At 40.1% G+C, this 25327-nt stretch overlaps 1 protein-coding gene across 6 annotated transcripts in view; it reads right to left on the minus strand.

The window, feature by feature from the left end:
* Positions 1-25327, minus strand: part of Esrrg (estrogen related receptor gamma) — a 606145-nt gene that overhangs the window by 40548 nt on the left and 540270 nt on the right. For all 6 annotated transcript variants that reach the window (XM_045139537.1, XM_004671998.2, XM_045139528.1 and 3 more), the window contains 2 exons: positions 23168-23278; positions 19502-19663 (listed from right to left, as the gene is read on the minus strand). In XM_045139537.1, the coding sequence (XP_044995472.1) occupies positions 19502-19663; positions 23168-23278 (273 nt within the window). The remainder of the gene's footprint in view (positions 1-19501; positions 19664-23167; positions 23279-25327) is intronic.

Raw genomic sequence — 25327 nt, forward strand, 5'->3', positions numbered from 1 at the left:
ATTGCATGGTGGCAGAGCATGATTTTAATCGCAGCCCTTGGGAGGCAGAGGTCGGAGGACTGCAGAGAGTTTGAGGCCAGCCTGAGACTACATAGTGAATTCCAAGTTCATCCTGAGCTAGAGCAAGACCCTACCTCACAAAACTAAAATAAATAAATAAATCTCAGGTCCATATAAACATTAGGAGCACCTGCAGGAGGGGCTCCTATCCTGTGCACCACAGAGTACTGAGCTGTACCTCTGGTCTTCAACCATTAAGGGCCCCTCTGCCACACCCCCATATTGGATGATCAGACTGTTTCTAGACTTGTCAATTTTCTCTGTGGTTTAAATCTCTTCTAGGATGAAGCCACTGCTCAGGGGTCTGCCACACCCACCCGGTATTTGCATGGACACTGCTGTTAGCGGACGTCTTCAGACCTGCTCGGTTGACCCACGAGCCCATCTCCACGGAGCTGTGAGTCGTATTTCTAATTAAGAAATAGGGAGGCTGAGGTGGGAGGATTGTTACTTGCAGGCCAGCAGAACAAAACAAAAAATAAGCCATAGCTATCTTGTTATAGGCAGCATTTTCCCAGACCAAGCCATCCATTATCTTTTTTTTTTTCTTTTGGTTTTTCAAGGTAGGGTCTCACTCTAGTCCAGGCTGACTTGGAATTCACTATGAAGTCTCTGGGTGGCCTCGAATTGACAGTGAACCTCCTACCTCTGCCTCCTGAGTGCTGGGATTAAAGTCATGAGCCACCACGCCCAGCCCATCCATTATGTTGACTGAAGAGTGTCTCTGCTAAATTTGCTCCACCCACAGCAACGCCATCCTGGCTTTGTAGGAAAGTAAACAGTGCAGGGAGCCACATAGCAAAATGTAACAAAATGGAATAACAATTGCAGAGAAATTTAAAAAATAGGACTCTTTACACAATAAATTTGGAGCTAATTTAAAAATCTCATTCATGTCCACTATCCTATTACCTCTCGGAACTCTAACACACTGACTTCCGTAACTTCACAGTACCTAGCTATAACATACCGTTACAGGCAATCCGTAATTACAGACTATGTTTGAAGACAGCATAACACATAACATACACATGATGTTAAAAACTGGGTTTGACACCTACTAGGAACTCAGTGAATCTTGCTGGATGATGAGGGTGTCACTAAAATCCCTTCTAATTTGGGGGCAATAAAATAAAATTCATCCTAAAAACTCCATCCAGGAGTTTTCTTTGTAGAGTTCCAAGTACAAGTCCCCTGGGTGGAATAACTGTCTAATTTTCTCTCAATTTCTCAACAACAGCAAAAAGTTTCCAATGTAAATTTTTGAAATGTCATCCAGATCTGAATTTGAACCTGGCCTGCAATTTACACAAGCTGACCCAGACTTGCAGAGGAACACTCTGAATGGGCCTGCTCAGGCCCCTCCACTGCCATCACAGAGGTGGGTGGGGTAAGCATGCGTGTGTTAATACGTTTTATACATTAAGGATGTAAATTTTATTCTTGGAGCTGAAAGCCAGGTGATTAATTTTCCTAGCACAGTGATCAATCGGTGCAGATGCTCCACCTGTATTAATGTTTGTTTTTGTAGCATTAGTAGAACAACACCAATAACACAGGTGTCTGCACAGAGCTGCTGCGCTGCTCGCTTTAGCCTGCAAACATTGAGATCAGTAGTTAGGTTGCACATAACACTGCCAATTTTTTCAATTAGACCCATTATTGATTTGATGAAAAAGCAAATTAAACATACCATGGTGGTATGTAAATTGGTTAGAGAGAGCAGAAGGTTCTGGTACAAAGCTTCAAAGGCACACAGCTCTATGGGCTGTGACTCACAGGGGATCCTCGCCACCGGTGACCTGGATGGGATCCTTGAGAGACATGGGGTGGCTGGCAAGACAACCACTTGGAGAGACCGGTGCTGTGCCTTAGAAAGCCTCTGCCTTTGTGCAGCCAGGGAAAGAATGCTGGAATTCGAACTTTCAGGGAGCACAGAGAAAAGTCACGAAGGGCTGGTGCATTTCGACTGGCCAGCTACAGGCTTGGAGGAGCACATCCAGTCAGTATAGCCATGTGCCAGTGGAGAACTTGATTAAGCTCATTCACAAGGTTGCTGTGATCCCCATCTAGCGTTCTCATGGGCAACATGTGAACCCACCTCGCCTTGTCTATCATTTGGGCCTAAGACAACTTACATTATACTGTCTCAAGATTTGTAAAAGAGTGGTCCATGTTCTTCAACAGGTGATAACTTTTGGTTCTGCTAACAAATTAGGGTAGATGCACTGAAAACAGATCTGTTTCTATTATAGGTTTTGTTAAAAAATAAATAAATAAACAAGGGTGGGAACTATTTGATCATATAGTTGAGGAGCACTTTTTTGTAGAATCTTACCTTTAGCCCAAGGTTATTCTGCCACGACGGGCACCCACTGTATTCTAGGCTACTCTCCTTACCAGAGGGTACCCACTGTATGCTGGACCACTTTCCCAATACACCCAAAACCCTGTTATTAACAGCCCTTTGCTCACTTGCAATCACCATGCTGTTTGTTTTCATTGCTATTTTTATTCTTTTTTGAGATAAGGTCTCTTGCACCCCAGGCTGGCCTCAAACTCCCTATATAGCTGAGGATGACCTTGAACTATTGGTCCTCATGACTCCATCTTCCAAGTGCTGAGATAATAGGTGTACACCACCAAACCCATCCAGACTTTGAGCTCTGCAACAATGTGACCACCAATCCCTTGTTTATACTTGAGTTTCTCAGCCTAGCAGCAATGTGCAGAAAGGGACTCACAACAATTTTCCAAAATGAGTAAATAATACAGTGAAAAAAACTGTAATCTTGTCAACTGCAAATTGGAATTGCTCTTAAGTAATATGTCATAAGAAGCCAAGGAACAGGCATTACCTAATGTTGAGCCCTCAATTTTAACTATATAGAATACGTCATTTGTTCATCTGTCAAGGTGCACTAGAGTCACTGAGAAGCTCCATGAAGGGCCCCCAAAATAAGTAGCAGGTACACCAAAGTCAGATCAACTTGTTCCTCATATGTCATTCAGCACTTTTGCTGGAGAAGGCAAAGGCTTTGCAGAAAAGAAAGAGAATAAAAGTGAGGTCAGTCAACAGGCTAAAGAGGGGGGAAAAAAAAGATACTGAAAAAAAATTAAATCATGTCAGTGACTTAAAAGAGTTTTAGTCTGAACTGCCAAAAACAGAGAAATAGATAAAAGAAGATTGTTTGCAAAAAAGAAAGAGAATGGATATTGATTACTTTGAGAGAATCAGAGAGAGCCGAGAGAGCCAGAAAGGGCCCTGCCTTGTGATGGAACGATTTCTGCATATACATAAAAAATAAGTAAGTGAACAAACGGGCTGACGTCACAATTAATCACTGGATATTGAGGTGCCTGGCAAGCATAATTAGGGTAAGTACATTCAGATCAGATATTTCATCGAAGTATGTTCCTTATTCTTTGAATTACTACATGCTCCATGTATTAAGATTTCCTATGTGCACATAATTAACTCACTGTTTCTTCCCCATCCATGTAGAGTACTGCAGACATGCACATCTTTGCCAAGAAAGGCTCAGGTCAAAAGAATGCATTGCACATAGAGAAATAGTCTAAAATGTGAAATTTAGGAAAATTAATTTTTTGTTCACTTGCTCCCCTGAGGGAAAGAAGTCCATCAGAATAGATAAGGCTGGCATAAATCACCTGAAGAGTGTTTGGTTGTCAGTTTCTTTGTTTTTACATTTGCAAGTTCATTTTCTTAAAGGGGAAATACAGAAGATGGAAGATGGAACTTCCAGCAGTTTCCGATGGGGGACATGTTTTCTGTCATGTTGACATCTGACTCGGACAGCCATGCACAAGTCGGTTCAAGTCTTTACATCAAAGTTTGCTTGCTATTGTGGGGATGTTGTTAGAAGTTGAAAAAAAAGCAATGTCCATTTGAAGCTTGTCTGTGAACTTTGCATGAACCGCTAGGAATAATGTAGTGTGATGACAAGCCAGTTATACCTTCCACTAAATTTGCTGTCTGGAATGAACTGAAATAGTGTTTGGTTTGTGTAATTATGTCCATCTATCTTTATATTCCAGCGGCATATCGCAAATTGAAAATACTAAAAATTGACTGTTGGTTCTGATATTTAATGATTGCCAAAGACAAGACGATGATTTATTGGTTACTTACCGATGTGACACATTTGCATCTTATTAGACGGAGATTACTATTCCTTAAAATGCGGACGAGGCCTGATCATGTCTGATGGATTGATTTGATTTGCAAATGTAATCAAACTAATAAGAGGGAAAAAATGAGCAATAATGCCGTGTTTTTCAACTGGCAATCACTCCCCTGCCAACAAGGCTGATATCCCTGACTAAGCAGCCTTTACACAGTCTTCCTGTCGCCTCAAATAAACAAAGGGATGCTAAGAGCCTGATAAGAGGATAACAGGCCAAGTATGAATGCAACACGGAGCTGCTGGTCTCCTCTGTAAGCTGCAGGGAACAAAAGTTGGAGGAGGAGATGGGACTAGACCTCTAGAATCTTGGGAAACACCACAGCTATAAGCAGCTTTATACCCTGCCTTGCCACAGGAGATGAAAAGCATATGCCTAATGGGTCTCTGTATACACTGGGACTCCATTGTTGGAGTGGTCTAATTATGTGAAGACCAATAACAGCTCCTTCAGGCAGGTGCTGGCCTTTGGTTCTCTCCATAGGGTCATGGAGAGATGAGAACGCTGGAGGGGGAGCTGTATGGAGGACAACCTGAAGCAGTAGGCTGGCTAAAATCTGACTTCGACTGCTTTCCCGTTACTTCTTCAAGACTGTTGAGGAGGCAGATTCTTAAATGGGCTGCAAAATGTGCATTTGTTGTTTATATGTGTGTGTGTGTGTGTGTGTGTGTGGGTATGTGTGTGTATTCATGAGTGTGGACAGGCTCCTGCTACACTTTAAGCATGGAGGTCAGGGGACATGCTCATGTCAGGTGCCAGTCCTCACTGGATGTCATGTTTCAAGCCAGGTCTCTCTTTGTTCACCCCAGCATTCTCCAGGCTAGCTGGGCCTCCTGAGATGCTCCTGTCTCCATGTTCCATCTTGCAGTAAGAGGGCTGGGAGTATAGATACCCACTACCATGCATAGCTTTCATATGAGTTCTGGGGAACCCAATTCAGGCTGTCACATTTGCACAGGTATTCTTATCCATTGAGGCATCTCCCCACACTGCTCCCCCACCATAAAACAATGTGAATGAAAAAAAATTTAAAAAAACTATACTGATAGTATATAAAATATATATTGTAGTCATAAAATAATTATAGAGACAATAACCTAAGAACAGCCATTTCAGAGCATCTGATTAGTGTATACATGAACAGGCATTGCCTGCAGCAAAAATACATTCTGTGTGGCATTTTAGTTAGTGGGTTCTTATTGCTAGCTTACAAAAAGGTTCAACTGGATTTGTAAATCTAATAGCCATATAGAGGAATTTCAAATATTATTCTATTGATTAGAGGTTAACCACGCCTCACATTCCCAGCCTGGTTGTAAAACTTCTTCTTGACGACTAAGGGTGCAGTTCAGTGGTTGAATGTGTGCATTGCCATAAGGCTCTGGGTTTGATCTCCAACATCTCTCCCACCACCAGTTTGCTCAAGTATCACAATATAGTATGGTTCAAGTTCACATTAAATAATGGGTTATTCTACATAACTACATAAAACTGTCTTTGCAGTTGGGGTTAAAGATTCACTGCAGATGCAGGTATGCTAAGCCCCTCACTGAGCACTGGAGATACGGTTCCACAGAGAAAGTGCTTAAAGCACAAGTGTGAGTCCCTGAGCTTGGATCCCCAAATCCCATGTAAAACCAGACACTGTGGTGCAAGCAGCTACAATTCCAGTACGCCTCCACAGAGAAGGACGTCAGAGACAGGAGCACTGGCCAGGTAGCCTTGTGTATGTGGTGAACAAGAAGAGCTCTCGAGCGAGAATGGAGGGGAGGACCAGCACCACAGTTGTCCTCTGAGACACACACCGCACACACAAAAAAGACCCTTACTGAGTATAATGGATCAGATCACTGACCAGCAAATTATAAGCCACGAATCACTCACAAACTGATGGCCACCAAATGTGCCAGCCTGATCTACCTGAAGCACTGATTCTTCAGTCAACATATGTGCACACAGCCTACACGGGATATGCAAAGACACTTTATACTGGACACACCCCATGGGTTCAGATGTTCACCTCCTTCTGCTGTCTCCTGGAGTACATGTGTTTTATCAAGGCCTCTGGTCATCTTCCACCTACCAAACTATCAGCTACTTTGAGTTGCTGGCCATGTTTCTCCATCTAAAGCTCCAATCAGGGACTGGTCTCTCTTACGTTGCCTGCATAGAATGCAGAAATCTGATCCTCTCCACTCACTAGTAATCTTTCAGAAAGGAACCTGATATGAAACATCCAGACAGTACACCAACAAACAACAGATGGGTTCGTTGTTTATAGTCTGTGATAGAAAAAAATATTCCAAAACAAAACTTCTATAACATTCAACTGTTGATCTACCTGTATATACTAGTAAATATAGTATTAATAAGAACCTAAAGGTGGAGATAAAATATGTGGTGGCACATAATGAGATAGTAATTTGCCACTGTCTCATACGATGAAAGTGGATATACAGTTTTCTGAAAATCAGCTACTGACAATAATAAAAAAAAAAGTACTAGCAGTGCTGAGCTGTGACCCAAGAGGCTGACCTCCAGTCTCAGCTCTGTCTCTGACTAGCTTGTAACCTTTTAACAGGTCATTCAGCAACCTGTGTCTTTGTCCAAAAGTAAATGGGCAAATAAAGGCATTTACAAATATGAATACTTTAAATCGCACACCATGATTGGACAGAACTTTGACCATATCAGCTCAGAGAACTGTCTCAACAATCTACAAAATAGACATTGATACCCTTTCCTTATACAAATGCCCTATAGTCAAATGCAAACTGACTTGCTGACATACTAGAATTAGAATCTGGGTCTCTTATGCCAAAGACAGGATGCTGTTCACTATAGCCTTATGCCTCTCCTCAAAATTCAAAGCCTTCCTGCACAACTGTGAAGTTCTTCTCCAGATCTGCCAGCCAAAAGAAGGTCTTTAGAAAAGAAAGGGGACTCATTTTGGTATTATTCTATGTAGTTAAAGAGGCTGTCACAAGCTTCCCAGGTACGGTTCTGAAGAAACAAGCATGTTTACAAAGGTTTAGTGGAAAAAATAAATCATAAAATCCTCTATGTTGAAATAACCAAAATTTGTAGAATCAAATCTGAAAGAGCAGAGGCAACTGTTCCATGTGCAATTCCACACTGGACAACTGGAAGAGAGGCTCTGGGCCACTCCACTCTCAGGGGCAGAGATCTGCTGTGAAGTCCCTGACCCTAGACTCTGCCATGAGACAGGCTGAGGCACAAGATAAGAGCAGCTTGACATTTTTCCTGACCATTTTGGAGGTTTTATTTTTTCCTCCAGGACACCAACTGCTCCTCTTCCCTCCTCTCATTTCTCCATCCCTTAGTGGTCCAGGACACCACATGCTCTGCTGCAAGGGTTCTCACTGGTGAGCAGGCTCCTCTCATGGAGCTCAGAGGAGGCAGCTGATTAATTGCCGATGCTCTTGTCATGATGGGATGTAACTGGCTTCACATGGCTCCCTGAAGCTGGAGGGTCAATGATCCTGGTCTGCACATTCAGCCACCAAGGTGCTCCTCCTAATCCCATCTTTCTCATGTGTGTAACCTAAGAAGTTGTTGGCAAGGATGTTTCCCATCTCAGCACTGATATTAGCATACAGACTCCTTATTAAAAGCAAGGTTGTACTGAATGTACACTCACATTTTGGGATTAGCTGAAACGAACTTTAAATATTTCCTCTCAGAATTAGAAAAAGTTGGACAACTTTTTAAAAATTTTTTGCATGTACATGTGTATCTGTGTGGCATGCTTCTTCATATGTGCATGGGCTCATACATGTGTTGAGCAGGTGAACACACATGTAATGAGGGAGACAACAGAGGGTATTCCTCAGTTACTTGCCTCCTTACTTTTTGACACAGTGTCTCTTGTTGAACCTGGAGGTCACTGATAAAATAACTATCCAGTGTGCCCCAGGAAGCTCATCTCTATCTCCCCAACACTGGGATTCCAGTTGCATGTCTTTTTCATGGGCACTACAGATCTGAACTCAGATTGCCATGTATATATGGCAAGTACTTTATTCACTGAGCTATGTCTCCAGGCTTCCACTTGTTTTTCTCCTGAACTAAACTGAATGCACTATAACCAAATCATGCTCAACTCTGAACCCAGGGAAAATCATAAGAGGAAACAAGTTCTTACACATAGTTTATATGCTCTATATATTGCTCCTAGTCTTGCAAAGAAGGGAAATCATCTACCAAAAATAAGTTTTAAAAAAGTCGTGGACTCCTACTTAAGGAACAAAAAAATATTTTTTCCATGTAAAAGAAAGCTTTTCTTCCTAGAGAAATATCAAGGTACCGATAACCACATGGAGATGTTATCTCCATTTACCATATAATATGAACTGCTTAGAAAGTGTTATCAACGAAAGTGCTTTGGACAGGTTAAAGGTGGACAATTCTAAAACTGTACAATTAACTGATAAACCATTTTGACACCATACGTAACTTGTCTGTGATTCACATAGAAAATTCATACTAGGTATGAGAAGAACATGTGAACATCAAAATCCAGTCCCAACTCTTCCCGCCTCATCTGCCTTCAGTATTACAAAAGTTCCGTGACAAAAGCAGCGCTGCGGCCCATCCCATCCCCTGCCATTCTGCACACTTCTGCCTCTTCTCAAAGGCTCATCACAGCTTAGTGTGGCCACTTTCTTCTTTTCTCCAACCCCCAGCACAATTTTTGATATATCAAAACTCTACTTTATATCTTGGACCTGTTAGTTACTTATTCATAGTGCCTTGGCAAACTATGGAGTTTAGTAGGCTGGCTCTGCACATAGAAGAACACAGTTAAAGAAGATATTCTTAGGGTGGGACGCAGACAAGCTACTGCTCAGGCTTCAAGGCACTAAAGCACTAACACTTTCACATTAACCATTCTGCTTTGGGTCAGATGCTGTGACTACTTCTTGCCCAACGTAATCAGCCTCTTCCTAGCTTCCATGAAACAATTTTGATAAGCATCAACATGAATTGTGCAGTGATTATTTATCTGCAAAATACAAAATAATAGTATGTCAGAAAGCCTGAGTTCATTCTCTCCAAAAGAATGCTCGGCTGTTGAAAACATTACAGAACTCACTTCTGCATTTGAAGAGTGTTTTAAATTGCTGTGTATTCTATAGAAACAGCTTCTCTGATGCTTGAAGTCTGCAGCTGCCACACAATTTATATCTCTTTCCTCTGCTCTTCTTTTTGTGCCATTTTCCCTGAATGTCAAAGTCAATTTAGTGCATTTCACTTTGCTGAATAAATCAGAGGCGAAATCCTTGCTAAAAGTGAAAATTTGATTTGCTAAAAGGAGCTTAGGGCAACTATTAATCAATATATCCAGGGTGTCAAAGCCAAGGCCAGGATAGACATGCATTCATTTGGAGATTGGCTGAGGCAGATAAAGGGGGACACAGGGGAAAATGTGTAACCATCCTCTACAAGAAGTGGATCTGGGGTTGGAAAGAGAGTCACAAAGGAGAAAGAGTAGAAAGAAAACACCAAGCACTCTGCACATTGGGTTCTGTATGCAGCCCAAAGCTTCCTTTTAGAGATGGGAGAGCTGAAGAACCACATAAGCAATATGTGGAACATATTAAATGTAATAGTAGGTGCACCTTTAAATTACGCTTTTTCCATAGAGACCAAACAATTTTTTTTTTCTTTTTAAGCCAACAAGGAGTTTTGTGAATAACCTAAAAGTTACAGGTTATAGCTTTATCATTAAAAAGGATATCAGAAGAGAAAGCAGGGTCTTGTGCCAAGTATATAAAGTGCCTATAGTTTGGCCATGGGAAGACTTCTTGCTATTTCTAGCTTCTGAAAGATCACAATCATGATATATTGTGAACTGAATTATTAACCTCATCAAAGTACTGTTCAATAGAGCTCAGTAATTACAATTAATGTGGGGGAAAATATGGCATACTGTAGAACACAGAAATCTTCCACACTAAGGAATATAATCTGTCATTCTCAAAAGTGTTTAATCATCTTTATCAGTAAGTTGATACAAAAGTATTGTTCTGCCCTTCTCAAAATTAAGTTTTAATAAAGTTTTCCCAAATTAAAATTTTTTCAGAGTTGTTTACCTGCCTTGGAGTTAAACTCATTTTCTTCAGAACAAAATTCAAGGGTTCCCATGAGGGAGTATTTGCCTAGGAAGTCTCACCTCTAGCTATATCCTACTTTCATTCTTCCTTGTGGCATTTAGGAAGAAACTAGTCCCATCCCTCACAACACTGTTTAGTCTTCAGTTCATTTTCTCATCTACCCAATCACTCAAAGTCTACTGGACCCAACACAGGTATCATTAAATGCCCATGTAAGGGAGGGTGTAGAGTAAGCAGGGTAGGGGAAAGGCAGAACTTGATTCAATGCTAAGGAGTAAAGCTACTTTATACATTTGGGGGGGATTAATCTCACTCTACTGCTCAGTCTGTCTTAGAACTCACTATGTACCTCAGGCTGGAACTGAACTCATGACAATTCTCCTGCCTCAAACTCTAGAAAGTTGAAATTACATGTATGAGTCATCATTCCTGGCTGAGTTACCGGTTTTCATATGGTGGAAAGTCTTTCATAATGAATTCCTCCTGTTGCACTTTACTTTGAAGTTTCAATTGAGTCCAAAACTCAGTAAAACTCAGCATAGTTAGGAGAGAAATCTCTTCTTTGCTACCAGTCATTTAAAGATTTTTCCTAACCATTCACATGAGTAGCTAAGTAGTTATTGACTTGTTCCATTAAAATTTGCCTGTAACTCCCAGTACCAGAAGTTGGTTGCTACACACATTGAGCTATTGATTGGAGAGACCTATGGCATCTCCAAATCAAGACAGGTTTCCGTCAAAGTACTTTATTACACGTGTGAGGCAAAAGGTAAGACCCTATTGCTGAAGACACCATATGCTGCTAACACAGAGCACAGAGCACAGAGAGACCTGGCAGGAATCTGGAAGAGAGCCAGTCCCCAGACAGTTAGCCTGTATAGTGCTGGAAATCACGGCATGAGTTACTGGGGGAAAGTGGGCAACAACAGCCTGAGCAACCAGAGGTCTAAGCTACCCAGAAGCAAACACCTTGACAGAATGTACACACCAGTATAATAGCGGTGCACAGCTTTGGTGGGTAACCAGTAGATTTCTGATTGGCTAAGAGATCTGCTCAGTATAACGGAACCCACATATGAAATTGGGAAGCAGATCAGAATACTATGGAGACAAATATTATGCTCTCCAGTGTGAAGCTCTCATTAGTCTTTGGCCAAAAAAAGGGTTACATACCTCAAATTCTCCCTAAATTAATAGCACATATCCCATTAACTTATGCTGACTCTGGAGAATCTGTTTTTTGTTTGTTTGTTTTTCCAGAAGGTAGTGGAACCCCAGCAGATGAAGCACCCCTCACAATTCACCCCGGCCATAGCTGACGCTACTGAGGAATGGGGAGCCAGCATGAGGGCTGCTCCACGGTGAACCTGACAACCAGGGCCAGGTTGCAGGACGGAGACACTGAGGACACACGGCACCTACGAGATCAGAGATCTAGCAAGTCCTCAGTGAAGTAGACTTAAAGCACACCCACCAAGGCTCAGGGACTTTTGCAGAAGACGGGGTGCACAGGTTGAGACATCATGCCCAGAGGCCTTCCCTCCCCACAAAAAATAACTGACTACTGCTCCCACAGCACATAATCCACAACCTCAGAGGGGATACTTGCAACCCCACTGAGGAGCATCCCCAATGGAATGGGGTCAGGGAGAAGGGAAAAGAAGTTACCAAAATCATGATGTATCAATAAGAAGTGTTGTTAATAATAGTAATAATAATAATAATAATAGCGATCAAAGCTGGGCATGGCGAAACACTTTTAATTCCAATACTTGGGAGGCCAAGGTAGGAGAATCTCTGTGATTTCAAGGCAACCCTGAGACTACAGAGTGAACACCAGGTCTGCTTGGGCTACAACAAGACCTTACCTCAATAAATACAAAAGAAAAATCAAAAGTTTGTGATCAGGGATATCTAAGGGACAACATCAATCAAGTATCCTTATTTTTATTGATTTAAAAATATGTCATGCATTTATGTCTCTTTTCACTCTCCTTCCTTTTAAACTTTCATTTTGTAAATGTACAGACTAAAATCATATAGGGTGAATATGTCCCACAATGCTAAATGTGTTAGAAAATTGAAGTAGAGGGTCTGGGACAAACGAAAAAGGAATTAGGTAACTAGATGGAGGAAGTGTGAAAAGAATAATATAAGGAAACTTCCAGCAAAACTGTCATTTCTGTTGGACATACCAAGGGCCAGAGTAATGTTACCCCCAGTGAGAATCCCTGATCCTTACTCTCAAGTTTGGTCAGGTAGAAAGCATGACCACAAGAAACCTGCTTTGGATATTAAATAAAGGCTGTTGAAAATACTTTGTAACTGACAGAGAACTATGTAGGATCGTTGTCGTTGTGCACACCTGTGAGTCCAGCTAAGGCAAGAGCACCTCAAGGTCAGGGCCTGTCCAGACTGCAGAGTGAGATTGTCTCTGAAAACAAAACAAAAATAACACACATGCACACACAAATGCATGCACGCACGCACACACACACACACACACACACACACACACACACACACACAATGCACACAAAGTATACAGATGGCAGTTATTTTATATGTAAAATTTAAGCCAAACAAATGAAATACCACTGAGTAATTTAGGTATGAATCTAATAAAATTGCAAAGAAAATGTGGCATCACCACTGAAGGTATATGTACATGTGTCTATTATGTTTACATAGACATAAAAATATGACTTAATCAATTTTCACTCACTGATTTGCAATAAAATTATAACTATAGTCCTTTTTAAGTCACAGGCAAGCAATAGCATGCTACATATGGATGGCAAGTATATTTTGGGTACACTAACAAAATAAAACTGGATATAGGTAACATGAGTATAGAAAATTCAGTAAGGTGACAGAGATATGCATTAGGGCTGCTGAGTGACTTTTCCTTGAGATGAGCAAAGAAACATCTATATACTCCAGGTAGAATATATATGCAACAAATTAAAGACATGGTTACACCCAAATCTAGCTTGGTGAATAAAACAGGATATAGAATCACATGAAAAATATGAATATTGGGGAGTTTCTAGATTAGGTTAATTAAGGTGAGAAGGGCCTCCCTAACTGAGGATGATATTATTCTTCTAGGACCCCAGACTGAATAAAAACAAGAAAGCACAAAATGATGACTGGCATTCACCCCTCTCTGCTTCCTGGCTCTGTATGTGATATGAGCATCCACCACCACCTCCTGCCTCATTCCTTCCCACCATTAAGATCGCATCCTCAGCTGGGTGTGGTGGCACATGCCTTTAATCCCAGCACTTGGAAGGAAGAGGTAGGAGGATTGCCTTGAGTTCAAGACTACCCTGAGACTCCATAGTGAATTCCAGGTCAGCCTGAGCTAGAGTGAGACCCTACCTTGGAAAACAATAAACAAACAAACAAAAAAAGCCCTGCATCCTGAAACTGAGAACCAAAATAACCCCTTCCTTCCTTAAGATGCCTTCGTCAAGTATTTTTTCACATGAACAAGATAAGTAGCTAATACAATGAACTAGTGAGTATATCAAAGTTGTTTACAAAAATATAGCTACGATATTCTGTACAAAAAAGATTATGCACAAATTAAAGGCAGACGCTCATGACAGCTGCACTGCCCTCACAACTTCCTGAAAGACTTGCCGGCAGCTTCACTGAAGAGTGTCTTCCTTGGGCTGGAGAGAGGGCTTAGTGGTTAAGAGCGTCTTCCCCAGCATTTGGGTTGTTTACAGGGATGCTCAAAGGAGGTGCTATCCCTGCAAGGCCTAACCCCAATTGAGCTGATGACTTATGACAGCTGCGGGACTAAAGTTCCTTGGACAGTTTGTAGACAACTCCACTGAAGGGAGCCAGATGTACATGGTGGTGCACGCTTCTGTTTGCAGTGTCTGAAGGCCATGGTGCACCCATTCCCTCTCTCTCTCATAAGTACCTAAATAAAAATAATTTTTAAAAAGTGATTATGTATACAATTTTTTTCAGTAATAAGGATAGCTTCAAACAGGACCACTGGGAATAAAGATTGAAACATTCTTGGTCATTCTCTTGCAAAAGGTACATTTTAGCATATACACTGTTTGATGCAAGCTCTTTGCAGACTTCCTACATTATATGAACGTCTAAATACCTCTGCAGAACTGAGGAAAATGATAAGAAACCCATTCATTCAGTGAACACTTCCTGATATGTCCTCCTAAATGAATTCTTTTTGTTTGTTATAAAAAATGCTAGTTTCTAGCATTGAAATTTTTGTTTCCTACTGGAAAAAATATAAAAATATGTTCATATTATTTAGTCCCAACATAGCTTTAAGGGTATGATCTTCTTTCAGAGCTTAATATTTCCTGCATCAACTTGATAATCAAGGAAAAATGATCAGGTTTCCTCTTTTTAGGGTGAGATCTTCATAACAGACATCCTGTTTGGACTATGACTATGGGATTTCCTACCTTAACAAAGCCCTTTTGTGAGTAGGTTACCTGTTTGTTATGTTAAAAATGCATGAGACACAAGCTGAGCTGGGTATAGCTCAGTGATAAAGCACTTATTTTACATAGACAAGATTCAGGGTTCAATCCTCTGTGTAGCAGAAGTAAATAAATGATTTTTTCTTCAAAAGTAGATGTGATAACCTGAAAGTCTTCCAACATTGAAAATGAATTCCTTCTATCTAAAATTCATTCATTCATGAAGATGTTCAAGTGTCTTTCTCTTCTTTAAGTTCTGTGACAAGATCCATAAACATATTTAAGCCACTTATATAGGTCAGCTAATATGGGTTATGCTTTTTTAAGCAGCATTGGAGTAAGCATATTCTGTATTTTGCTAAACAAAGTTCCAGTACATAATAATATTCTAATAAATCACAAAGAACAATAATAGATCTGACTGTTGGGCTGATAATCGTGTTATCACACCCTGTGAAACCTAGCTCTAATATTTGACGGAGCCTCCGTTACTTGGCAGCCCATTCTATAAAAGGCCAACAATGGAGAGAGAATGAAGTCGAGTGAGCAGAACCTCCGTATCTACATAAAAGAGATTAGAGGCGACAGCATTCCTTTTTACAGCTCAATCATATTGTGTTAGCATGCGCTTATCCGAGCGCGGACGAAATTGAAAGAGAAATAAAAAAGAGCCAGCCAGATAGGAAGCAGAAAAGCGAGGCAGGAGCAATTTCCAAGGATATAAAAGGATGCTAATGGCGGGGCCCTGTCATTCTTAAAAAGGGCTATTAGGGCCCCATCATCTGTTCTCGTGCCCTTATGCTCCTCTAACAAAAGCCACGCACCTTCTAAGCCCTTGTGGTCTTTTTTCTTCTACAGATAAAATGTGGTCATGTTTCATCACAACCTTCCTTCCCATTTATGTGATTTATTATTGTAAGTCAACTAATTCTATTTACTGATAAAAAAAAAACTCCCCACTCCATATGCATTTTTCTTCAATATTTCCTTTTGCTGGATTCTTCACTTTCTCTGCAGTGGAAGTAGTGTGCTTTTATAAGTGCCTTCTGTAGAAATGGGGAGGTACTGCTGCTCTCATCGTGGAAGTAAAACGTCAGAGAGCTCCTGGGGTCACTGCACACATGAGGACTGCGTGGACAACAAAGGCTTGCAGTTCAGGGCAGTGTTTTCTATTTTGCTTGTTTAAGTTTGCTTTCTTTTTTATAATATAATAGAAGAGTTACCAAAACAAATAATTCTGATCTTAAGATGAGGGAAATTTCAGCTCATATCTGTCTTTTATCCTAGCCCCCACCCCACTTATCAAGACTGGTTCACAGGTCAAGAACGTAATTTTGCTTTCATCAAGTCAGAAATGTGACTTTAATCTTTACACTGACTTTGCCTCCACCTACACACAGCCCTGCGTGGTGACCTCGGGGTAAGCCAGCATGCTTTGATATCACGGCCCTTCTCCACCGCCTCCCAGCGCTGCATGGCATGCATGTCGTTACAAAATTAAAATGGATTTCAGCTAATTCTTGTTTTGCTAATCCCTTTCAGAAAAGCTAAGATTCTCCTTATAATCATTTAAAATACCCTCTAGGCATCAGAAAAATCAGAGCTGTAAATCACCATACCACAGTGACCTGTGCCTACATTTGCCACGGAGGGAGAATAAGGTCATCCCCACCAATCCCAGCCTCAGCTTAAGGCTGTGCCACAATCGCACAGTAATTGTTTCCACCCCTGGAAATGGTGTTACTCATAGTTATTTAAAGTTACCATCTTTGCAGAAGTCACCAAAGCCCCATGTGACATGTTCCTTTGTGAACTCTGATTTCTACTTAGATGTACAAACTGGCCTGCAAATTTATCTCAGATTTTCCTTCCCACAGAGCTTGGCTGAAGCTGTTGACTTTTCTTATTGGTCTTCCTCAGGACAGGTCTGGATAACATCATAACATTACCTTAACAAATCCTTTAATTCAGGGAAGTAAACAAAATTCACTAAAATAATGGATAATCAGGGTAATGTAGCCTTTTTCACAGCCAGCAATAATGATAATTAATAATAATAAATAATAAAATACCATTACTATTGTTATTATTATCATTATTAAAAGATGCTTTCAAATACAGTCAACTGAAAAACTAAAATATCCTATTCCAGGAAGCTGTAGTCCAGAATATTAAAATAAAATCCTCTCTGGGTGTGGTGGTACATGCCTTTAGACCCAGCATGCAAAAGGCTGAGGTATGAGGATCACTGTCAGTTCGAGGCCAGTCTGAGACTACATAGTGAATGCCAGGTAAGCAGAGCAACGCTCTATGTCAACCCCACCACCAGGCTATCCTGGAATCAACAATATAACCCAGGTTGGCTCTGAACTCATGGCAATCCTCCTGCCTCCGCCACCCAAATGCTATGTGCTTGGTTACAGAGGTGAGGCACCACACTTGGCTTGAGTATGTTTAAACGTTCTTGATCTATCTGTGAACTTGTACAAGTGTGTTACCTACATCTCAAGTCTATCTATCTTTGAAATGAGGATAATACCCTGATTAGATCAATGGTTTTCAATTGGAGTAGGGCAATCTGGAGTAATTTTCCCCCCTGAGGACATATGGCTCTGTCTAAGGACATTTCCATTCGTTAGGCCTTGCTGACATTCACTGGACAGACATAAGAATACCATGAGACACCCTGCATCTGAGGAGCCTGGAAAATACAGAGCAGCCACCTCAAACAAACAATTCTCTAGTATCAAATGTCAGCAGTGCCAGAGGAAAGAAACCCTAGATAATTAAGATATATTTAAAATATTCATGTGGGCTGGAGAGATGGCTTAGTGGTCAAGGCACTTGCCTGTAGTCAAAGGACCCAAGTTTGATTCCCCAAGACCAGATGCAAAGGAGGCGCACGCATCTGGAATTCGTATGCAGTGGCTGGAGGCCCTGGTGTGCCCATTCTCTCTCTCAAATAGATAAATAAAAATATTTTAAAATATTTATCTGAAGTGTATTTACATACACAGAATAATAAAAATATATTTTATTACCAATATTGATAATCAAACAGTATATGTGGAATTTTTTTTTTAAAAAGCTGGCTTGATTTAACTCTACTTTAAGGGTCTTCAGTAACACTTTCTTTTGAAAGACAATTCCATATATAATTTAGACAACTTCAAGATACCCTACTGTTATAATTCTTGTATGTTTTTTTCTTTCTAACTTTTTGAAACAATGATTCATTCTATAGCCTAGGCTAGCCTAGAACTTGCAATCCTCCTGTCTCAGCTTCCAAAGTGCTTAGATGACGTGTATTTATCACTATGACTGATTGTTTCATATTTACTGTTTTTTGGTCTTTTTGTGTAATTCATATATATATATGTGACTATAATCCAAAGACATATTCTGTATCCACACAGTTAAATTCACCTCCTTGTCTTCAAGATGAAGCAACCCTTGTATAAGTATTTTCTAAAAAATACCCTCAAAGTTTACCTATTTAACCAGTTTTGACTTAATTTGGAGTGCTTTATTAGCAAACAGTGTAAGACAAAGTAGCTGGTATAATACAGAGTGATGTTTAAATTAGTTTACAATTTGTTTGGTCTCATCCAGAACTGCAGTGAACAAAGCCATTCAGAAATGTCAGCTGTGTTCCTAACCACTGTAACAAATTGTCGTCTGAATGCTGCACACCTAATGACTTCAAATTAGCTTCACTGCGATATCGCCTGACAGTTCGTTACGACTGTTAGCAACATAGCTGGCGTATCATGACCAATAAATTGGTTTCAGTGTGGGCTGGGAAAGGGACTTCCATCAATTTGATTAAAGAAATTACTGTAGCATTCAAAGCATAAAGACAAACTAGTTTAAGGAGACAGAAATAAGTTAACTGTACCAGAAAAACATAGCTCATCATTCAATTCAAAAACTGCTTTATAAAGTATTTAAAAGAATTCAAAATCCAAAGAAATTAAAATATAATTCAAATAGAATAGAAACACTTTCAAAACTTATAATCACCTACACATCTATTAACATTATAGGATGGGTCAAGATAAAAACTAAGACTATTTCAAATAATAATTGAATTAACATATGAAAAATTAGCATCTCAGTTTAATGTTTATTTTCATGCTTCACTTATAAATTCATATAATATCTCATTCCAAGACAAAATTTATTATTATGAAAAATGAAGAGTAACTCAATATAAATACATCTACCAACAATAAAGCAAGTCATTCTTAAAAGTAAAGGGGGTATATTAGACTATTGCTGGATGATAAAAATTGTAACATGAGAAGAAAAATTAGATAAATTTCTTTAAGAATAAAAGAAATTTAAAATTGATAAAGACATGCTTTTTCAAAATACATTTTCTATACGTTTCTTCAGCAAATAGTGCCTTCATAGATGAAGAAAACAGTTACAAGGAGAGTTCAAGGTGGTCCCTACATGTAGTAGTGATGACCCTATAAAGATGTGAGCTAGCGCCATAAAGAGCAGACATGAAGGTTAAAAACAATCCTAAGAGAACATTTTGAAATCAGCCAGATTGCCATGCAGAGATGTCTGAGCCCTTCCGTTCTCTTTTTATTTATTTATTTTCTTCAGAAAATGTACCTGGAATATGCTTTGCCCATCCAATGATGACGACCAGCTCTCGGTCGGCCAGGTCACAGAGTGTGGTGAGGGCCTTGATGTCACTGTCAGGGACTGTGGGATCAGGCATGGCATAGATCTTCTCCGGTTCAGCCACCAACAAATGTGAGACAATCTTGTTATCTGCAGGATCAGACCAGACAGAACACTACCAGATCACTAACAGGATCACCCCCTTTGACCAGCCTGTAGGTAGTTTGAGTTTTGAAACATCATTCAAGTAGCCTACAGTAAGCTCCGGGTTCCCATTGCTGGCTCAGTAGACAAGTCTTTCATAGCGAGCAGTAAGAAAACAGAGCACTGCTCTCAGAGAAAGCATCCCTTTCCTCTCTGCTGCTCCTGCTTGGGCTGGGATGAAACATCTGCTCTGGAGTGAAAATGTCTACAGCAAACAGATAAGAGAAGTCAGATGCTTTCTTGCTTTGCTGTCTGATTCTTAAGTGGGATCTGGGGAAGTAAATTAAACAGCATAAAACCCCACAGAAAACCACTGAAATAGACACTAATGCAGACAGCAACGGACCACACCATGCCCTAGTCTTAATGGGCATGAAAGTCATTAATTGTCTTTATTCCTTGAAGGAAGGGCAAAGGTCAGAGTGCTTCTGCCTGTGTGAATTACTGACTGTATAACTCTCCCTCTCTCTCTCTCTCTCTCTCTCTCTCTCTAACACATTAGGAAAGGGACAACTCTTCTTTGTACCCCTCCCCACACACCCAGCCAACCTTCCAAACATAGCTAATATCTGCTTCCATAGAAGAAGGTCACTTATATGTCACAGTATTTTCTCTTCTGAACACCTGCTTCCTTAATCCTCTGTTTCATCTATCGTCCTTAGCTCATCCTCTGGTTCAGATTTAGCAGTCCGAAATTTGTGATATCTGTTTAAAAATCCTTCATAAAGTAAACACTAGAGACAAATGGAAAATGTCTCGTCAAATGTCTTTTACTGCTCAGGGGCATGTGAGAGTTTATGGAAGGGCTGTAAAGAGTTGAGAAGAGAATGGTTTTCCTTGTTGGCCCGATTTTCAATTTCTTTATGTAGCTTTAGATTTTATACTTTCTTCTAAATGAGGAAACACCAATGGGTAAGAATAAACTCATGTATTTAAATGTTCTATCATTCTAGGACACTAAATGGAGCCAAAGTTTCAACTCTGCTTGCACACAATTTGCCTCTTACTATATAAGTCTTAAGCTCAAATAACACTTCACTTTGCTTGGAATGAAATTTGCCATTCTTTTAGTTGTCTACAGAAAAAAAAAATAGATTTTATAGGACATAACTGGCACCTCCTTTTGAATGTTATGTATGTAAAATTTAGACATATGGCCACATGGATTATACTTATTTAAGTTGTACTTAGTCATTGACATTAATATCAATGATCTTTCAACTAAATATACAGATTGGAGAGTATGCTTTCTGAAAAAAATAATAATCATTTAGTTTTTTTATTTTAATTTACAAGATGTGTAAGGAATGCTGTATGTTTCTTTTACATACCACAGGAAACATATCTTGTACTTTCGGTTATTAGAAAAATTTCAATCTTCCTTACTCTGAAAATGTAACAAATGTGTCAGTAGTGTCTCGAGGTTAGAAGAAAATGTATTGGTAAAGGGCATCAGGATGTAACCAAGCGAATATGTTTTATGTTTTCCTATGGTTAAAAAGAAAAAAAAAAGAAAAAAAAAAACTTAGCCTGGTTTACCCAGGTGCCTTCCTTCTTGACGTGAGTGGTCAGCGCAATTCCACCGAAGCTTGGACATCCCCACCATTCAGCAAATGAACAGCCAGAAGCACTGTTTCTAGGTAAATCCTACTTAATGTGTCCGTAATTAGAATCAATAGAACCCAGTTTTCATTCTTAGGCCTTTGGAGTCCACAAACACCCGGCCAGGGTGAAGAAATCTCCCCAGCAGAGCCCATTCAGTCTCCTGACACTTATCTGACAGGATCTGAAAATTAAGTTTTATAAATGTTTGTTACAAAAACACGCTAATTGGATGGACTAAGAAAAATTAACACAGAGGCCTTTAGATAATGAGTAACGATTTATTAGGAGTCCTCCTTTATCTCAGTTGAACGGAGCCCCTTGAAATTGTGTAATCTTCTTAAAGGTACTTGACGAGCCACTTCCCAATTTTTCAGGCTTACTCCGAAAACGATAGATGTTCTTCTACTGTGTTGACTTACAAATGGGCTGCAGCTCATTTCTCCTTCCGCAGAGGAAATCATCAATGGTCTCAGTCAATGTGTGCATAAAATAAATGAGAAATGGGCAGGCTGCATACTATTGAATCAAGGAATGCTAAACCTCTAATGAAATTAAGCATTAGTGTTTATTGCATTGTACTGTATTATCAGAAAGTTTTTTATTATAATGTGCAAAACCTGTTTAATGCAGTCCTCAATTGTGTCTGCAGAATGCCAGACAGCTGAGGCAGGCTGAGGGGAGATGCCAGATTAGACAATTGAAGGTATAATCAACATAATGTTTTCTGGAAAGGAAAAAGGAAACTATGCCATATGTTCACTTAAGCTTTAATTTTATGTAAAAGGGGTTGTTTTTCCTTTGACATAGCTAAAATGTCCTTTCATTTACAGTTCAGGGCCCGCTTTATTTATTTAACAGAGCTCCATATGTTCTCATTGGCGGTGCACAGTGCTGACCCCTCATGGACAATCTAAATTAGAAGTGGACAGTTTGCTTTCATTTGAAAACACACCAAAAAACCCCTCGTCTTTTCTAGAACTGCCCTTGAAGCAACTTCTGAGGAGTGTGGCCCTTCTTGTAGGACAGCGAAACGTGGGCCTTCCTTCCCATGGCTACCTCCCATCCCAGGCTCGACACGCCGCACCTACACTGCAGCTCTACCGCTCTGCAGCCACTGATTTACCAGAAAGTGGGGGACAGCATCGCCCAATCTGCACGCCAGTCCTGTGGTTCATGGCCATAGCAATGGCTCTGCATTTAACGAAGATACCACCCTCCCGTCCCAGCTGCCACCTGGCATCATAGAACTCCGGGCTCTTTAAAAACAATTTAAAAAACTCCTAAGGGCACCTGAGATGGAACCACCAACCTATGCTCGTTACTACAAGGACTCGTTCTTCTTTGAATCTACCAGTTTGTTAACCCCCAATAGCTCCAAAATTAATGAAGCCCCTAATATATTTCTATTGTGAGGTTGAATAGCCAAATTCATTTTGCTAGTGAAAACTACAAAACTCGCTATCTTGTGAAATCTGCAACTGAAGGCTTCAATAAACTAATGATCGATCACAGTGTGATCCATTTCATATATCTCTGCAAATAACCATACTTGTAAATATAACATTCACACTCTCTAAACTTTCATTGAGATATGTGAGCTTCCAGAGAATGAGTAGGTAAAGGAGAACAGAGAGAAAGGAAGAGATAGCCTTAAAAGAGATTTATAAAAACATATGATTAATTGAGTTGATACTGATCATCACACATAATTCTTGGGACAAGAGTCACCATTCTTTACAAAGAGAAGTTCCAGGAGTCTGTGAAGAGGGTGTGCCCATGCTGAGGATTGACAGTCAGCTGGGAGGATCTGTGTTCGGGAAGAGCAGACGCATCTGTTGTACTTACATGGCTTTTTGGCTGGCTGAACCAGCTGAGGGTTCAGGTATGGACTGTTCTCTGCATCTATTCTGCGCTTGTACTTCTGCCGGCCTCCGCGTACTCTGTCAAGGCGCACCCCTGTGGGAAAACACAGGCACTGACTTACTGCTCAGGTAGCTATCTCCCAGAACCATCAAACACACTGACAGTATCCCTCATGAGCACTAAGGAGATAGGCAACAGAGTTTAGAATAGCCCAGGGACACAGAGAAGGTGAAATGTGGTAGCTAAAACAAACTTGGCAGTTCTTAGAAACTGCATCTGACAGTGGAAAGCAGAAATCAAAGATATGTTGTACAACACCATCCAAGCTTTCTTTTGTACGTCAAGGAAAAGAGACTCTCCATGTGCATTAAGACAAAGACTTTTTTTTTTTTTTATGCTACTACAGTTTCCCAAGAAAAAGACAATGGCACTTTACATGTTCTTTCTCAGTCAACCCTGACAGCTCAGCATGTGTGTTCTTACAGACCGTGACACCAAGAACTAAGCATCCCTCCTGGGATGGATGTACCACTGAATCCAGTAGGAACCTCAAGAACTGAGGGCAGTAAAGACCACCTATGTGCTGGAGGACAACTCCACTTCCGACACAGCCCTGGTAGATGTAAAGATGATTCCATGACATGTAAATATGTCCCCTAAAGGGCATTCTATTTACAAGTTAACCACTCATCCTTGTATTTCTTGCCCTTTATGGGAAAACAGAGTAGGCTGGGTTTCAATTAGAAAGTGTTTCCAGCAGAGAGTGTTCTGAGGCTTTCATGTTGGGGAAAAGGCAGAATAGTGAAGGCTGTCAGGAGTAACAGACTTTCCCAAATGCCTACTGATTGGGAACAGCAAGAGTTAGAGAGGTTTTGCAGGCACAGGATTTACAGGATTAAGGGGGAAGGGGAGACAAAATGGGAAAGAGAGATCAACAATACAGAAAAGTTCTGTTTCTATGGGGGAAGTCATGGGGAAGAACTTGTTAATGGACCAGTTTCCAATCTGTTGTAAAGTTCAGGGCAGAACAACAGAAAACTTCATCAAATCCAGAAGGAATAAGGAGATAGCCTGTCTTTGGAATTAAGTTGGAATGATGTCATAGTATAGGAAAGTGACACACACACACACAAACATATATATATTTATATACATATGTAAATGTATGTTTTCATGTGAAACATGTGACTTGTGGGTTATGTGAGATATATGATATATGAGTCAGTTTGGTAAAGACAAATGCATTTCTATAGAAAACCCCAAAGAGAATATGTTATCACTGTGTTCAGGATTATCAGGGACTCAAGATATAAAGTAAACTTGTTCTACATCCCGTCTTAATAACTCTACTTGAAGTGTTGATAGTATTTGAAGACAATACACAAGCAAACACTTGGTTCTAGACAAAACATGGACTGAAGAATGCTTCAAGAGCAACTTAATGGAATGGAAGAAACACATCTAAACTAACTTTGTGCAGCTTGTAAGTGTGCACTGAGCACTTTTTTTCTCATAAAGTAAACAAGGCAAAAAAAATACAAAACAGTACTCACAGAAAATATCCATACACTTGGCAAAAAAGTTATTTTTACATGGGAATCATTACACACACATTCCCAAGTTCCAGGTATGCCCTCTACCCCCAGCCTGTATATTTCCCTATTTTTAATTTTTTTTAATTACTTCATGATAAAGAGAGAGTAAAAGTTAGAATGGGTACACCAGGGCCTTTAGCCACTGCAAATGAACTCCATATGCATGTGTCACCATGTGTATCTGGCTTATGTGGGCTCTGGGACTCTAACCTGGCTCATTAGGCTTCACAGAGCAAGCACCTTAACCACAAAGCCATCTCTCCAGTCCTTTCACTGTGTTTTTGAAATCACTACAGATCCACAGGAGAATCATATTTCTTTATCTAAATCCTAAATTCTAACTTTTATTGCATATGTATTCACTTAAAATTAATACTTCCACTTCACTCCCCATTTGTTATGTATTTAAAAACATTTTATTTATTTATTTATGTGAGGATGGAGGGAGAAAATGGACATGCTAGGGCCTCTAGCCAGGGCAAATGAACACAAGATGCATGTGCCACCTTGTGCATCTGACATATGTGGGTGCTGGAGAATCAATCCT

This window comes from Jaculus jaculus, chromosome 1, assembly GCF_020740685.1.
Source record: "Jaculus jaculus isolate mJacJac1 chromosome 1, mJacJac1.mat.Y.cur, whole genome shotgun sequence".
Lineage (NCBI taxonomy): Eukaryota > Metazoa > Chordata > Mammalia > Rodentia > Dipodidae > Jaculus > Jaculus jaculus.